Below are 17,139 nucleotides of genomic sequence, written 5' to 3'. Positions count from 1 at the left end.
CTAGCTTGGGGTGGGGGGGTAGGAGGGACCGTGCTTCGAGACCTGACGTCTGTAGGAGTTAGCATGCCATCCTTGCTAGCATGTTTCCCAGACTGCTTCTTCCAGTGCCCTTGCCTGACATTGCTTGCGTGCTTTCAGCACTAGGGAATTTGCCCCACCATTTCAGTTTTACCCCCACAATTTGGCTCCCCGAGAGCCCGTCTATTCACACGTGTAGGTATGGGTGTCCAGCCAGAGATATACGTACTTTCAAAATACACGAGGTGGGGTTTGCTCACCCGTATCCCACGCCGGCTTATGATTCCCCCTCGGTCACTTTGAGTTTCTCTCAACTGTCTTTAAAATTCAGATCCACACCTCCTCTCGAGCCCCAACGAATTGTGGAAAATGGATCCTTTTTCTCACCCCCCCTTGAATGTGTTCAATAATCGATGGAGAATTCTCACCCTAGAAGCTGAAAAGCAAATTTCCCTTCTTGGAGGCTTTCAAATCGAGTGGAAAACAGAATTTGGATTTAAAAAACCATAGTAAAACTCCCTCTCTCTGTAAAGATGATAAACGATGGAGTTGGGCATTCTTAGTCAGTGTTGGGTCTGAAGGTAGGTTTGTTATGGTGTAGCCTTCCGGCTGTTTTATCCGTGCATGTTGGCTTTTTTGTTTGGTTTTTTTTTTTTTTTTTTTGCATTTTCCGTGGCTTCATATTTTAGTCTGTGTGCTTGTAGCTGCACCTGTTTTAACCCGATGGGTAGTGTGACCGGTGACCCTGATCGGTAGCCTGCCCGGGGGGGCCGACGGGCGTCCCCCCACTCTGGGTTAAGTCAGCCTGTACCTGTCATGTTGAAGGATCAGACGGCGAAGGACAAAGCCCTCCAGCACATGGCAGCCATGTCGTCGGCTCAGATCGTGTCGGCCACGGCGATCCACAACAAGCTCGGCCTGCCCGGCGTCCCCCGCCCCACGTTTCCTGGAGCTCCAGGGGTGAGTCCCGCCCCCACCGGGCCCCATCCCCGGCCCCTCCGGGCCCAGGGTGGAGAACGGGGTTCGGCCCGACGGGCAGGGCAGGGTCAATAGGTGCCCTGACCGTTCCTCTTGGAGTAGATCAAGAGAAGCAGCGTGGCCTAGTAGATAGAGCCCTGGCCTGGGAGTCAGAAGGTCCTGGCTTCTAATCCCGGCTCCTATACTTATGTGCTGCGTGACCTTGGGCAAGTCACTTTACTTCTCTGTGCCTCTGTTACCTCATCTGTAAAATAGGGATTAACACTGTGGGACAGAGACTGTGCCCAGTCCAATGACCTTGTATCTGCCCCAGGGCTTAGCACAGTGTCTGGCACATAGTAAGCGCTTAATAAATACCATAGTTATTATTAGATGGTGAGATGTTCTGGTGCCTGCCCTGTCAGAGAGGAATCCGCCATCCAGTGAGCGGTGGATTGGGGCGACGGTGGGATACATCGCATCTGCTCATCTCCCAGAGAGTGAGCTCCCAAGCCGGGGGAGCTCGGCTGGAAATGGACACTTAGCTCAAGCGCCTAGTACAGTGCTCTGCACCCAGTAAGCACTCAATAAATAAATACGCTTGAATGAATGACATGATTCCCAGGCCCTCTCCCCGGCTCCCTCCCTTTTATCCCCCGTCACTCCCCCAACAGTTGCCCCTGCCGCCTCCTCGCCCTCAGCTACTGATGGGTGCGTGGCAGGTAGGGCTGGCTCCAACCCTGGGGACCTGAGCTCCGTTTGACTGGGTGTTTTTGGAATGCAGGGGGATCGTCCGTTGTTCCATCCGGTAGCTTTCCTCCTAAAATCTCTTTCCTTGGTTTCTAGTTCTGGCCGGGGATGATACAAACGGGGCAGCCTGGATCCTCCCAAGAGTAAGTTTGGAAGGGGAGAGGAAGAGGGGAGGAAACTAGGGAATATGGCCTGGTGGTCTCAGTGGCTCCCTCCCCGTATATTCACTCACTCACACACACTCACACACTCTCTCTCACTCTTTCTCCATCTCTTCTCCCCTTCTCTTTCTCTTTCTTCCTCTCTTTCTCTCTCTCTACTCTTCTGTCTCCCTCTTTCTTCTCCCTCTCCTTTCCCTTTCCTCCCTCTCATTTTTCTCTCTCTCCCACTCTCCCTCCCCTCCCCTCTCTTCCCCCTTCCCCCTTCTCTCTCCCTCTTCTCCTTCTCTTTCCTGTCCTCCCCTTCTTTTTCCCACTTTCCCTGTCCTACTCTCTTTCTTCTGCTTTCTCTCTCTCTCTCTCTCTCTCTCTCTCTCTCTCTCCATACTCTTCTCCTCCTCTCCCTCTCCTTCCTCTCTCTCCCTTCCCTTCTATCACCCCCCTCTCTTTTCCCTTTCTTCTCCTTTCCATCTTCTCTCCCTCTCCTCTCCCTCACCTTTTCCCCCTATCCTTCTCTGTCCAACCCCGAGGAATGTCCTCCCCCAGAAGAGAGAAGCAGACTTCCCTGCAGAACTCCCGAGAAGGATTAGACATTTGTACAAACAAAACAAACCCCCGCAGGAAGGCTCGGTCTCATGGGTTAAAGAGTTACGAAGGCGAGATAGGAGCCCTTCTCTGGCAGCTGCCGAGAGCCAGGACCCAGCTGGAAACAGGAAGACTGCTCACCCCCTCCCCTCCCAGACCAGCTTGGGTCCTTACACAGTGGGGTTGGTGAAGAAGTTGGGGAGGGCTTGGCCTATCTGGGGAATGCCAGGTGTATGTACCAGGTATACACCTGTGCCAAAGGGAGAGTATTAATCTGAGGGAGAGGTATTGTACAGTACTCGTTCCTTGGGGAGCTGGGTGGGAAAAGGGGGGAGGGGCCCTTAAAGGCAGCCCAGCACAGGAGAGCTCAGTGGCCAACCCTGGTTTGCAAGAAACCCTCACCTGGGTTTCTTCGGTTCTGAGATGAGAAGGCGGGAATGTTGATTTAACACCCAGAGATCGTGGGCGGCCACCCTCTCCCCCTGCCCGCGAGGACTTGGCGAGAGGAAAGGAATTAAGTTCAATGTGAGGAAGAACGTCCAAATGCAGCAACAGCGAGACCCCTTGAAGGGAAGAATGAGAAGTGGCGTGGCCGGGTAGAAAGAGCCCGGTCCTGGGAGTTGGGGGGTCCGGGTTCTAATCCCGCTCCGCCACTTGCCTGCTGTGTGACCTTGGGCAAGTTCATTTTACTTCTCTGTGCCTCAGTTTCTTCATCGTTAAAATGCGGGTGAATTCTCGCTTCCCCTTAGACACTGAGCCCCATGTGGAACAAAGGCTATCTCAGACCTGATCATCCTGTATGTCCCCTAGTGTTTAGTACAGTTTCTGGCATAAGGTAAGCTTATTCTGGGCAGGAAATGTGTCTGCTTATTGTTGTTTTGTACTCTCCCAAGCGCTTAGTACAGCGCTCTGCACACAGTAAGCTCTCAATAAATGCGATTGAATGAATGAAAAGATATACCACCGTTATTAAGGATCTCTTCCCCAGGAGCCACCGGGCTCTCATTCAGGGCAGCCTACCTATAGGAGCTGAACTGCAGTCAGTAGCTTCTGCCTCTGCTTCGTTTCCCCGATCTCAGTCAATCCGTGGTATTTATTGAGTGCTTTCTGTGTGCAGAGCACTGTGCTAAGCCCTCGGGAGTGTACAATACCACTGAGTTGGTAGACGCATTCCCTGCCCACAGCGAGCATATGGATGTCCCATAAGGGCAGACTGGCTGAGTTCAGGGCTTCCCCCTGAGTAAAGTTTCATCGTGTCTGCCTGCTGTTCTTGGCAATGAAACTAAATTTCTGGACTCTACTGTGAGGATAGTTTGGGTCCTGGCGATTAGTGGACTGGGCTCAAATTGACTCCAGTGGCTGTGGGAGACGGGGGCAGTCCCCCATTCCAGGGGAGAGAAGGATGGGGGTTCTCTAATAATGGTAATTGTGATATTTGTGAAGTGCTTACTAAGTGCCGAGCACCGTGCTAAGCGCTGGGGTAGATACGAGAGAATCAGTCCCCAAGTGATTCTTGGTGGGGAGGGAGGACAGGTTTCGAATCCCCATTTCGCAGATGAGGGAAATGAGGCCCAGAGAAGTTAAGTGGCTTGCCCAAGGTCACTCGGTAGGCAAGTGGTAGAGCCAGGATTAGGACCCAGGTCCTCTGACTCCCAGGCCCGGTGCTCTTTCCACCAGGTGACACTGCAGCTTCTCTCTGGGCATGGGTCGTGGAAGGAGCTACCTTAGAGAGAGATGGGAGGTGGATTTGAAGGGATGTCCCCCGACCCTGCTTCCCGCCATGTTGTCTGACACTCCCCTCCCCTCTCTGCCCTCCCTTCCCCCCGTCTTTATTTCAGCGTCAAACCATTTGTACAGCAGGCCTATCCCATTCAGCCAACCGTCCCAGCCCCCATCCCAGGTAACTATCCTCGCCATGCTGAGTGGAAATCGCGTCGGGCGAGAAGCAGGACAGGATCGATGGGAGTTCAGCTTCCGAAGTCCCAAGGGGGAAAATGAGAGGCTCCAAAGAGGATCCGGGAGTCCCTAAACCAGGACCCACACAAGTTAGAAATCAAACGCTTTTGTAATGGGTAGTGGGGAAGGACAGAGTTTATAGGATTTGTACAGATGTGTTTTGGGGACCGAAAGTGGCTCAGAAGGACCCAAGAGGGAGTCGGGAGCAGGAGGCAAAGTGGGGAGATTAGAGGTGAACCAAGGAAGATGACCCGGAGGAGATGGGATTTCAGAAAGGATTTGAAGATTGGGAGAGTCATTCATTCATTCAGTCGTATTTATTGAGTGCTTACCTTGTACAGAACACTGAACTAAGCGCTTGGGAGAGTGATCGGCAGTCTGACTCGAAGCAAGAAGGGAGTTCCAGGCAGGGAGGAGGGCCTGAGCAAGGGAGCTCAGGGAGGGAGGAGATTAGCTTTTCTTAATGTTTCCAGAGCAGTTAAAACAATCCTTTGTTGTATTTCTTAAACCTTCAGGATCAGCTTGGGGAAATCATTGTCCTCTGAGAGAGACTTGAAGGATATAGCTCCTCACCTAATCAGTCCCAAGGGTGTGGGTGTAGACCTGGTAGACATGATCCCTGCCCTCAAGAAACTGACAGCCTAGTTTAAATATATTGCCGGTGGGAAGAAAGAATAGAGTGTAAAGATGCTCTTATTATTATTATTAAGAGCTTTTTATCCCGGCTCTGTCCCGGTCTGCTCTGTGACCTTGGCCAAGTCACTTCACTTCTCTGGGCCTCAGTGACCTCACTGTAAAATGGGGATTAAGACTGTGAGGCCCACGTAGGACCTGGACTCTGTCCAACCTCATAGTACAACATCTGGCACATAGTAAACACTTAATAAATACCATAAAAAAAAAAAGGTGTGATTTCAGAAAGGCTTTGAAGATGGGGAGAACAGTGGTCTGCTAGATGGGAAGGGAGTTCCAGGTGTGAGGGAGAACGTAAGCGAGATTGAAGCTTAGTGAGTAGTGGGTTTGAGAGGAGGAAAAGCATCTGAGCTGGGGGCTGGTGGGAGAGGAATGAGTATAGGTAGTGGGGAGAGTGGACTGGGCCCCTTAAAGCCGAGGGATGGGCCACTTTTGGAGGTTTCTGAGGACTGGGAAGACATGTGCAGTGTGTTTCCTGAGTGCGCACTAAGGGCAGAGCGCTGTACTAAGCGCTTAGGAAAGCACACGATACAACAGAGTCAGCAGACACGTGTCCTGCTCACAGAGAGCTGTCTAGAGAGATATTGGAGAAACGTTCCAGCTTCTGCTGTGCTGCATCTCTCCTCTTCTATAGTGTTCCTTCTTCAGAAGACCTGGAGGCAGCATGGATTGACCAAAGCCAAGACTCCCAAAATGGTGGGGGGTAGGGGTGGGGTGCTGTTCCAGCACTCCTTAGAACACTGCTTCCCTGGAGCCGTGGGGGGTCCCTGGCTACTGATCCAGCTGGAACCCACGGCTCTTAGTGGGTGTGTGTGCGTGTGTGTGTGTATGTCCACACCTTGGGATCCCATTTCTTCTGGCACATGGTGGCAGTGGGGGGTGGACGGGGGAGGAGGGAAAGGTTCTCAGGAGGTCCATTGGGCAGCGTCAGCGGGCTGGCAAATACCCTCTGCGGGATGCTGAAGGAGGTGGTCATACTGCCCCCCCTGCCCCTTCCCCCTATGTCATGGATCCTGGATTAGGGAGCAGAGCCACAGGGAAACCCTAGCCGGGCCCTACTGTGCCCAAGGCTTCTAGGCCAGAGAGGCTGGCCCAGGGCCTGCAGGTGAGAGGAGGGAGACCAGGTTCCACAGGTGAGGGCTAAGAGTGCTAAGAACTGTGCTGGCGTTTCAGGATTTGAGCCCGCATCGGCCCCAGCACCCTCAGTCCCGGCGTGGCAGGGCCGCTCCATCGGCACGACCAAACTCCGGCTGGTGGAGTTCTCGGCTTTCCTCGAACAGCAGAGAGACCCGGACTCGGTGAGTTTCAGCGGCGAGAAGCGTTCTCTGCGGGACCCTCTGTTACCCTACAGACCCACCCTTCCTCACACGGAGAGGACCCCGGGGCCGGATGCCAGAATTGTCAAGAACGCGTGAAAATTCTGTCGCTCAGGTGACCCGGAAACTATTAATGAATTTTATCATTATTACTATGGCACTTGTTAAGCATTTACTGTGTGCCAAACACTTGTTCCGAGCACCAGGGTAGATGCAAGTTAATCAGGTGGGACACAGTCCCTGTCCAACATGGGGCTCCCACTCTTATCCCCCGTTTTACAGATGAGGGAACTGAGGCCCAGAGAAGTGAAGTGACTTGCCCAAGGTCCCACAGCAGACTTGTGGCAGAGTCAGGATTAGAACCCAGGTCCTCGTGATTCCCACACCCGTGCTGTATCCACAATCTTCCCATGGCTGAATTTATTGATTTACGAACACAGTGAGAAGTCTCTCGTGCCTCCTGGACGCAGAGCACTGTGCTAGATGCTTGGGAGAGGGCACGAGAAGCAAATGACATATGGTCCCTCTCGTCGAGGGGCCTCCAATCTAATGAGGGGGACACGGGCATAAAGTATTTACTAATAGTGGGAGCGGGAGAAGGGAGGAGAACATGTAACAGATGGTGAGGATAATATGCCAGGAAGAGATAGCTGAGTAAATAATTGAATATACATATTTACGTAAGTGCCAGCCCGGCTGTTGGGTTAAGAGCACAGATCTGGGAAGCCGGAAGTAAAACTGTGCCATCAGAGGGGAAAGGTCTTTGACCAAAGGGGTTCTGTGATGGGGACAGGCCCCCGGGGAGCCTGAAAAATAGTCGGCCAAGGTAGCTGGTGAAGGCCACAGTGGCGACCAAGACTGAACCTGCTGCCCTTGGATTCTGTGTCTTCTTTTCTTTTTAATTGTATTTGTTAAGCGCTTAGTCTGTGGCAGGTGCTGAGGTGGATACAAGCTAATTAGGTTTGGACACCATCCCTGTCCCACATGGGGTCCGCATTCTCGATCTCCATTTTACAGATGAGGTAACTGAGGCACAGAGCAGTGAAGCGACTTACCCAAGGCCAAGCAGCCAACAAGTGGTGGAACCAGGATTAGAGCCCAGGTCCTTCCGACTCTCAGGCCCCTATGCTGTCCAGTAAGCTATATCTAAGCCTCCAGAAGACTTTCTCCTGCTTCTGACCATTGTCTTCTTTCCTGGGTTGAACAGACACAGGACACCAGCCACGGGGACCCTTCTGCTGTTCCAACGTGATTTACATTTTACACCCTTGTACCTGGTCAGGAGAACAAATATTTACAAAACGGATTCTGCCCCTACTATCTCTTTAGAGCAAAATCTAAGAGGGAAATAATCTGTAAGGGGGGGTGGGGGGAGTGTCAAGATGTGATCAGAAGAATGATCCAAGCAGCATTTACTGGGCCTTTCTTTATTATGGGGTCCTGGGAGAGGTTGGCTTTTCCTTTTAAAAGGAAAAAGCCAATCAACCTGGATTTGACTGCCTAGCTGGAAACTCAGGCATGATGTTATCTGGGCAATTGTTTTATATGCTAACTGGCTAAATTCCCTTCCCTGTTTATCTTTACATTGTCATTCTTGGATTTGGAAGAGGGGAAGGGCTTGGGTGACTGAAAAGTCTTGTTACATTCCAATTGGAATCTTCCCTTCCTCCACCCCTGTTCATGCTGCTTTCAAAAAAAACCCCCCAAAACGGTTCTGTGGTAGACCGGCTGACCTTAGGCTATTTGGCAAGGCGGGTTTGTCAACACTGACCTATCCGCACTCAATGTAGAAGGGATGTAGGGATAATGTGGGCTTACTCTAGGAAGGCCTCTTGGAGGAGATATGATTTGGGGAAGGCTTTGAAGGTGGGGAGAGTGATGGTCTGTTGGATATGAAGCCGGAGGGAGTTCCAGGCGAGAGGCAGGATGTGGGTTAGAGATTGGCGAAGGCCTCCTTTCCTCCCCCATCTGCCCTCCACGCCCAATTTAATAATAGTAATCGTAGTATTCCTTAAGCGCTTGCTGTTTGCCAAGCATGTACTAAGCGCTGGGTTAGATACAAGAAAATCCGGTCCCACATGAAGCTCATGCTCTAAGTATACGCTTAGTACAGTGGTTGGCATAAAGTAAGGGATAACAAATGCCACAATTATTATCATTATTATTACGCCCAGGGAAGGACTGTTAGCTTTGTGCCACCCAGTTGACTTCCGTTTTCCCTTTTAAAGTGACAGAGGGTCTGCTTATTGGAGCAGCTTGTTGTCCTCCCGTGTCAGGAGTGACTGAGGAGTTGACCATTTGGCCTCCTGGTTCTCGAGGCCTGGTCTTGAAGCCAACACTAGATCATCCTTGGACATAACCTGCCAGGAGAATCGGGCAAAGGGAATCTCATTGGCGATTTTGTTCTAATAATAATTGTGGTACTTGTTAAGTGCCTATTACGTGCCAGGCACTGGACTGAGTGCTGGGGTAGGTAGAAGATTATCGGGTTGGACACAGTCCCTGTCCCACATGGGGCTCACAGCCTTCATCCCCATTTTACAGATGAAGTAACCGAAGCCCAGGGAAGTTATATGACTTGCCCAAGGTCACACAGCAGATGAGTGGCGGAACCCGGATTAGAACCCAGGTCCTCCGACTCGCAGGCCCGTGCTCTTTCCATTAGACCATGCTGCTTCTCGATGATAGGAGGGAAATTCAGCCCTGATAAAGTTGCAGGTGGTCTCATGCGGCACTGAAAATGGGGGTCAGAAAGTAGTTCCAGCCAGGCGAAAGGGACTTAACATGACTCAAGTCACGTGAATGACTGGCACTCACCCACCCCGTCTAGACTGTAAGTGCATGTGGGCAGGGAAAGGGTCTACCAAGCTCAGAGTGAACTCTCCCAAGAACTTAGTGTAGTGCCCTGCACACAGTAAGCGCTCATTAAATAGGTTGGACTGACTGAACAGAGAGAGTTGGTGAAACCCCTCTGGGTTGGACCATCCAGCCGTCTCCACCGTTAGTGGTGCCGAGCCCACGGAGCTGACGGCACAGAAAGGGAAACCAAATGTTTTATTTTGAGGGCCCCCGGCGGGGTTTTCTTCTGGGGCGGGGAGATCTGTGGAGGAGGAATGGTGGGAAGCCCACCCTAACCTACCATTTTCTGCCACTGCCCAGGTCATCGATGTTCATTCTCAAAAGAAGACTTTATCGAGGTGGGGAGAGGGGTTCTTTTCCTTGTCTTCTGTGGTGGCGACATGGTGATTTTAATTTCCATCTGGGATCAGATTGTATTAATCGTCTCCGGGTTCCAAGTCTTAGAACGCAAGCTTGTTCTGTACGGCCAAGTGATATTACTTTATTAAATTCATTACCCAGCTCGCTCGCTGAAGCAGTTTCTAATATTCCTATTATGTCCGTATAGGACTGGCCATTTGAATTTGTTCGCAATTGAGCTCTTTCGCTCAGATAATGAGTCATAAACTGGTAACAAATGTGCTCCTTGTCAGTTTGCAGTGGAAACACATGTGTGTGAACCTCAACCTCTGGGGGCCTAGGGGCAAGGCATTTTTTTTTCCCCTTTTAATTGAAAAAGCCCGTCTCCTGGGGCTGTAGGGGAGGCCTGTAGCTTTTCAGAATGGGGTGATCACTCCCTTTTTTATGGTAGTTGTTAAACACTTACTATGTACAAGGCACTGTACTAAGCGCCGGGGTAGATACAAGCCAAGTCAGCTCAGACACAGTCCCTGTCCTACAGAGGACTCAGGGTCTTAATCCCATTTTATGGATTTATGGAAGTGAAGTGATTGGCCCAATGTCCCACAGCAGACAAGTGGCAAGGCTGGAATTAGAACCCAGGTCTTTCTGACTCCCAGGCCCCTTCTCTATCCACTTGGCCACACTACTCCTCTTGCTCTGGAAACCCAAGCACTTATGGGAGAAGGAATGTCATGGAGAGAGCATTTGACCGGTCTGATGGTATTCTACTTTCCCAAACGCTTAGTACGGAGCTCCGCACACAGTAGGCACTCTCAAAACATGATTGATTGATGGTTCTCTGCGGCACTGAGCAGAGCACCCAGCAACCTTCCTTACAGGAATCCTCACCGGGGGGCTGAGAGTGGAAGACCTCTAGTGGGGAGCCAAGCAGGGATTGAGCCAGCTGCCCTGGAGGCCGTCGATCTCTAGAATTAAATGAGCCAAGTGTGACAACTGGGTTGTAGTAGGAAAGCAGCGAGATGAGTTAGGAGCGGGCAAGGTGATGGAGTGCTTTAAAGCCAATGGTGAGGAGTTTCTGTTTGATGCGGAGGTGGACGTTCAACCCCTGGAGGTTCTTGAGGAATGGGGAAACGAGGCCTGACCATTTTTGTAGAGAAATCATCTGGGCTTCGAAGACCTTGATCGGCTTGAGAACAGCAGGGATCCCACTGCCCTCATCAGTCATTCAATAGTATTTCTTGAGCACTTACTGTCTGCAGAGCACCGCACTAAGCACCTGTAAAGTACAATACAGAAATAAAGAGAGAGAATCCCTGCCCACATCACCGGTGGGCTGCAGGTCCCCAGCTCGCTGGGCCCACCGGGAGTTGAGACCACCCACCCCCTGATTCTGACAGCGTGATCCTTGTGAATGATAATTATAGCATTTGTTAAGTGCTTACTATGTGCCAGGCACTGGACTAAGTGCTGGGGTGGATCAAACAAATCTGGTTGGACACAGTCCGTGTCCCCCGTGGAGCTCAATCCCCATTTTACAGATGAGGAAACTGAGGCCCAAAGAAGTGAAGTGGCTTGTCCAAGGTCACACAGTAGACAATTGGCGGAGCTGGGATTAGGACTCATGAATCCCCAGCCAGTCTCCTCTGGGACCAACCCAGTGGGTGGCAGGAGAGGATTTCCCCTCTGCCCCCTCATTCATTCAGTCATTCGTATTTATTGAGTGCTTACTGTGTGCAGAGCACTGAACTAAGCGCTTGGGAGAGTACGATAAAACAATAAAGGGACTCATTCTCTCCTGCCTTCCCTAGGTCAGCCGAGTCAGGAAGCATCTCCCGGCGATTGGTTTTATTCTGGCAAGATCAGGCCCTCAGGAGGGGCTGCTGGCAAATGTTTGTTCTGAAAGTGGTTGGTGATTGCAATTTCAGCTGTGGAAACCTCCCCAGTGTGGAGCCCCTGGTAGGTTGGGGGAGGGGGTGGTGGGTTCTCTAGGGTGTGACCTGGTTGCAGAGTTGGCCTGGGGCTGTGTGGCTAGAGCTCCCTGGAATGTGGGCGGCTGGGCTGTTTCAGAGCTGGGAGAGGGTGACCTTGGGTGGGGTCTGCCCACCAGAAGGGCTCCTGTTGGAATTTAAGCTAAGCGGCTGCCTTCCGCATTCTTTCTCTCCTTTTTTTTTTCCTGGTATTTGTTAAGCGCTTACAGTGCTGATGTAACAATTGCCACAAAATTACAAATGGTCAGTTCTGTGGTGTTTCCAGTGCCAGTGTATGGATCCGAAAGCCGGATAGCGAAAAAAGATTGAGAGAGCATCGACTCTTTTGAAATGTGGTGTTGGAGAAGGCTTTTGCGGATATCGTGGGCTGCCCAAAAAACAAACAAATGGGTTTCGGAGCAAATTAAGCCAAGGTGATCTTTGGAAGGCCAAATGACTCGATTTAGATGAGCATATTTGGGATAGATCATTAGGAGGACTAATTCTCTGGAGCAGACACTAATGCTGGGAAAAGTCCAGGGAAGACGTGAAAGAGGCAGACCAGCAGCTAGATGGATAAGAAACCATAAAAACGATAACGGAAGAACCATTAGCATTAGCTACAGATTATGGCAGAAGATAGGGCGTTCTGGAGAAAATATATCCATAGAGTCTCCAGGAATCGGAAGAGACTTGATGGAATTTGGTATTAATAAAAACGTGCCAGAGGCTGTCCTGAGCGCCGGGATAGATAGGAGCTAATCAGGTTAGACACATTCCCTGTCCCATATGGGGCTCACATTCTTAATCCACATTTTACCAATGAGGGAACGGAGGCCCAGAGAAACAGAGTGACTTGTCCAAGGTCTCAGCAGACGAGTGGCACATCTGGGATTAGAACACAGTTCCTCTGACTCTCAGGCCAGTGCTCTCTCCACTAGGCCATGGTCTTTCCTTAAAGCTGCTACATCCCATTTTAGAGATGGGCATGTTGAGGCCGAGGCAGGACTGTGGACCTCAGGTTGAGAACTCCCAATCTAGGCCTGTCGCATAGGTGTGGTGACAACACTTAACGACATTCCTGTTCAGGAGGATCTGGGAAGGTGTCTACCAAATCTGTTGCATTCTAGTAATAATTAGAAGAATTCAGATATTTGTGAAGCCCTGTGTGTCAGGCACTGTGCTGAGCTCTGAGGTGGATACAAGCAAATGGGTCGGACGACAGGGACTGTGTCCCTGTCCCACGTGGGGCTCTCACTCTCAATCCCCGATTGAATGAATTTACAGATGAGGAAACTGAGGCACAGAGGGAGTGAAATAACTTCTTCCGCCAGCAGACGAGTGGCGGAGCCGGAATTAGAACCACAGCCACCTCATTCCTGGGCCCGTGCTCTATCCATGCTGCTTCCCGGCCCTCCCAAGCCGTTAGTACAGTGCTCTGCACACAATAAGTGCTCATTAAATACCGTTGATCGCTCTCCCAGTAGTCTTCATCCAAATAAAAAAATACGTACGTATTAATTTCAAATATATATTTCCAATTACCAGTCCCCAGTGTGAGAGATGTGGACCCTACCCATTTGTGTTGGGAGGAGTTCATTCAGGCAAATCCTTTGTCCCTTCTTGAAGGAGCAAGCAAAATAAGCAGTCTGGAGAAGCAGTGTGACCTAGTAGAAAGAGCACCACCCTGGAAGTTAGAGGATCCGAGTTCTAATTCCAGCTCAATCATTCAATCATTTGGCTTTATTGAGCACTTAGTGTGCAGAGCACTCTGCTAAGTGCTTAGGTGAGTACAATATAAAAGACATTCCCTGCCCACTGCTTGCCTTAGGACCTTGGGCAAGCAGCGTGGTTCAGTGGAAAGAGCCCGGGCTTAGGAGTCAGAGGTCATGGGTTCGAATCCCTGCTCTGCCACTTGTCAGCTGTGTGACTGTGGATAAGTCACTTAACTTCTCTGGGCCTCAATTACCGCATCTGTAAAATGGGGATTAAATGTGAGCCTCACATGGGACAACCTGATTACCCTGTATCTCCCCCAGCGCTTAGAACAGTGCTCTGCACATAGTAAGCGCTTAACAAATACCAACATTATTATTATTATCTCACTTCTCTATGCATCAGTCAGTGAATCAAATTTATTGAGCACTTCCTGTGCACAGACCACTGTACTAAGTGCTTGGGAGAGTACAGTCAAGCAATATAACAGACAAATTCCCTGCCCGCAATGAGTTTACTGTCAGAGATAAGCAGATGAGACACAGATTTCGCAGATACTTCATCTGGGAAATGGGGATTAAGACTGAGTCCCATGTGGGACATGTCCAACCCAATTGTCTCGTATCCCCCTGGTGCTTAGTGCCTGGTATATAGTAAGCACTGAATAAGTAAGTTTATTTTGGGCTAGGAATGTGTCTCTTTGTTGTTGTATTTTACTCCTCCAAGCGCTTAGTACAGTGCTCTGCATATAGTAAGCGCTCAATAAATACGGTTGAATGAAGTACCATAATAAAAGAGATCTGCTTGTTGACTGGAGTTTCTGGCCCTGAGATTTCTTGCATTTTCTCTTTGAGAGCCACACTGTGCTGGCCCCAGCCCCCTTTCCCACAACCATGGGGGAGGAGAGGAAGCCAGGGTTGGTAGTGTCCCCTTCTGGCCTCCTGCTTTAAGCCAGAAACAGAGAAGTAGCGTGGTCCAGTAGAGCCCGGGCCTGGGAGTCAGAGGGATCTGGGTTCTAATCCCGACTCTGCCACTTGTCTGCTGTGGGACCTTGAGCAAATCACTTCTCCGGGCCTAAAATGGAGATTAAGACTGTGAGCCCCATGTGGGACATGGACTGTGTCCAACCCTGAATAGCTTGCGCCGACCCCAGCACTTAGTACAGTGTCTGGCACATAGTAAACGCTTAACAAATACCACTTAGAAAAAAATACATATATTCTCCCCCACACCCCGCCCCCTTTCCGCAGCCCCGGGTTGCTGATACTAGTGCTGAACCAAACCAGGCCGAATAGCGTGAGAAACTGCATGGCTTAGAGATAGAGCACAACGCCAGGAGGACCTGGTTCTAATCCCAGCTGTGCCACGTGTCTGCTGTGGGACCTTGGGCAAGTCACTTCAGTTCTCTGGGCCTCAGTTCCCTCATCTGTCAAATGAAGTTTATGATTGTGAGCCCCAAGTGGGGCAGGGACTGAGTCCAACTTTCATTCATTCATTCATTCAATAGTATTTATTGAGCGCTTACTATGTGCAGAGCACTGTACTAAGCACTTGGAATGAACAAGTCGGCAACAGATAGAGACAGTCCCTGCCATTTGACGGGCTTACAGTCTAATCGGGGGAGACAGATGGACAAGAACAATGGCAATAAATAGATTCAAGGGGAAGAACATCTCGTAAAAACAATGGCAACTAAATAGAATTAAGGCGATGTACATTTCATTAACAAAATAAATAGGGTAATGAAAATATATACAGTTGAGCGGACGAGTACAGTGCTGAGGGGATGGGAAGGGAGAGGGGGAGGAGCAGAGGGAAATGGGGGGAAAAGAGGGTTAAGCTGCGGAGAGGTGAAGGGGGGGCGGTAGAGGGAGTAGAGGGAGAAGGGGAGCTCAGTCTGGGAAGGCCTCTTGGAGGAGGTGAGTTTTAAGTAGGGTTTTGAAGAGGGGAAGAGAATCAGTTTGGCGGAGGTGAGGAGGGAGGGCGTTCCAGGACCACGGGAGGACGTGGCCTGGGGGTCGACGGCGGGATAGGCGAGACCCAGGGACGGTGAGGAGGTGGGTGGCAGAGAAGCGGAGAGTGCGGGGTGAGCAGTAGAAAGAGAGAAGGGAGGAGAGGTAGGAAGGGGCAAGGTGATGGAGAGCCTTGAAGCCTAGAGTGAGGAGTTTTTGTTTGGAGCGGAGGTTGATAGGCAACCACTGGAGTTGTTTAAGAAGGGGAGTGACATGCCCAGATCGTTTCTGCAGGAAGATGATCCTGGCAGCGGAGTGAAGAATAGACTGGAGCGGGGCGAGAGAAGAGGAAGGGAGATCAGAGAGAAGGCTGACACAGTAGTCTAGCCGGGATATAACGAGAGCCCGTAGCAGTAAGGTAGCCATTTGGGTGGAGAGGAAAGGGCGGATCTTGGTGATATTGTAAAAGTGAAATCGGCAGGTCTTGGTAAAAGATAGGATGTGTGGGGTGAACGAGAGAGACGAGTCAAGGATGACACCGAGATTGCGGGCCTGAGAGATAGGAAGGATGGTCATGCCATCCACGGTGATAGGGAGGTCTGGGAGAGGACCGGGACTTGACTAGCTTGTATCTAGCCTAGTGTTTAGGTCAGTGCCTGGCACATGGTAAGCACTTAATGAGAGTGAGAGAGAGAGAAAGAAAGAGAAAATGGTAAGGGGGAGGAGGGAGGAAAGGGTAGCGGAGGGAGAGAAAGGTGAATTGGCCTCCTCCCATTGCCTTCTCCCCTTCTTATCCCTCCCCCTCCTCTTCCCCAAGTACCAGGCCCCTGCTGAACTTCTCCCAAGGGACAGAGACTGACAGAAACCCTGCGGCCCTGAAGCTACTTTCTGTCCTCCTTGTTGGCTTGACGCTTTACCTGAACGGCTTTCAGCGTTACCCCACTTTTCTCCCTAAAATTAGGTGATGCGGCAATCGAGAGCATCTGGAAATACTGATTTCATGGACATTTCACCCTGGACCTCAGCCAGACTCTCCCGGGCAACTCGGCTCCATCCGCCCCTCCTCCCTCCCCTCCCTTTCCCTTCTCTCCCCGAAAGCTCTCAGAGGCCATTTAGGAGCAGGGTGTTCTGTTTTGTGTCACTGTGGGTGAAAAATGTTCATCTTCTAAGGAGAGGTGACTCTCCTTCCAAGCCTGCCCCTCCCCTGGGGTCTCTCTGGCAGGGGAACAGGGACAGACAGGTATTACTGAGGAGCCCGGTCCTGGGAGTCAGAAAGCCCCGGGTTCAAATCCCGGCCCCCCCGCTTGTCTGCTCTGTGACCCTGGACAACTCACTTCACTTCTCTGGGCCTCAGTGACCTCCTAGGTAAAATGGGGATTAATACTGAGCCCCATGTGAGACAGGGACTGATTAGCTGGTCTGGACTACAGACCTGCAGTGCCTGGCATGTAGTAAGCACTTACAAAGTACCATTTAGAAAAAAAAAAAAAAGGCCAGGGGCTGGCGGGGAGGAAGTCAGAGAAAAGGACTCTTTTTGGGCTCTCCTCCCATCTGTTTCCAGGGTCCTGAGCCTTCCTTACAGTGCTTGGCACATAGTAAGCACTTAACAAATGCCATAATAATTATTATTATGCCAGAGGGTCCCGGTGGGGCTCTCCGCATCTGGGCCTTTTATTTTGAGGTGTCAAGGATGGCAGGGTCGCCGTGATCCCTTGTCCAGAGAGCTTCATTTCCCTTCATTCCCTCAAACCCGCACTCCTGAAACAAGCAGGCCCCGGGCCCTGAGACAGACGGGCGTCCTCGTTCGAGCAGCCGATACCTCCATTCTCCTCAGACTCCCCTCCCTTGTCTCTGAAGCCAGCTGGCAGAA

The 17,139-nt window shown here is 51.0% G+C and overlaps 1 protein-coding gene across 8 annotated transcripts in view; it reads left to right on the top strand.

Moving 5' to 3' along the window:
• TEAD1 (TEA domain transcription factor 1) overlaps nucleotides 1–17,139 on the top strand; it is a 247,873-nt gene that overhangs the window by 211,995 nt on the left and 18,739 nt on the right. For all 8 annotated transcript variants that reach the window (XM_029060544.2, XM_029060543.2, XM_029060547.2 and 5 more), the window contains 4 exons: nucleotides 844–978; nucleotides 1,822–1,868; nucleotides 4,307–4,368; nucleotides 6,291–6,415. In XM_029060544.2, coding sequence (XP_028916377.1) covers nucleotides 844–978; nucleotides 1,822–1,868; nucleotides 4,307–4,368; nucleotides 6,291–6,415 — 369 coding nt within the window. The remainder of the gene's footprint in view (nucleotides 1–843; nucleotides 979–1,821; nucleotides 1,869–4,306; nucleotides 4,369–6,290; nucleotides 6,416–17,139) is intronic.

This window comes from Ornithorhynchus anatinus, chromosome 3, assembly GCF_004115215.2.
Source record: "Ornithorhynchus anatinus isolate Pmale09 chromosome 3, mOrnAna1.pri.v4, whole genome shotgun sequence".
Taxonomy (NCBI): Eukaryota; Metazoa; Chordata; class Mammalia; order Monotremata; family Ornithorhynchidae; genus Ornithorhynchus; species Ornithorhynchus anatinus.
This window is presented reverse-complemented; position numbering and strand designations above follow the sequence as displayed.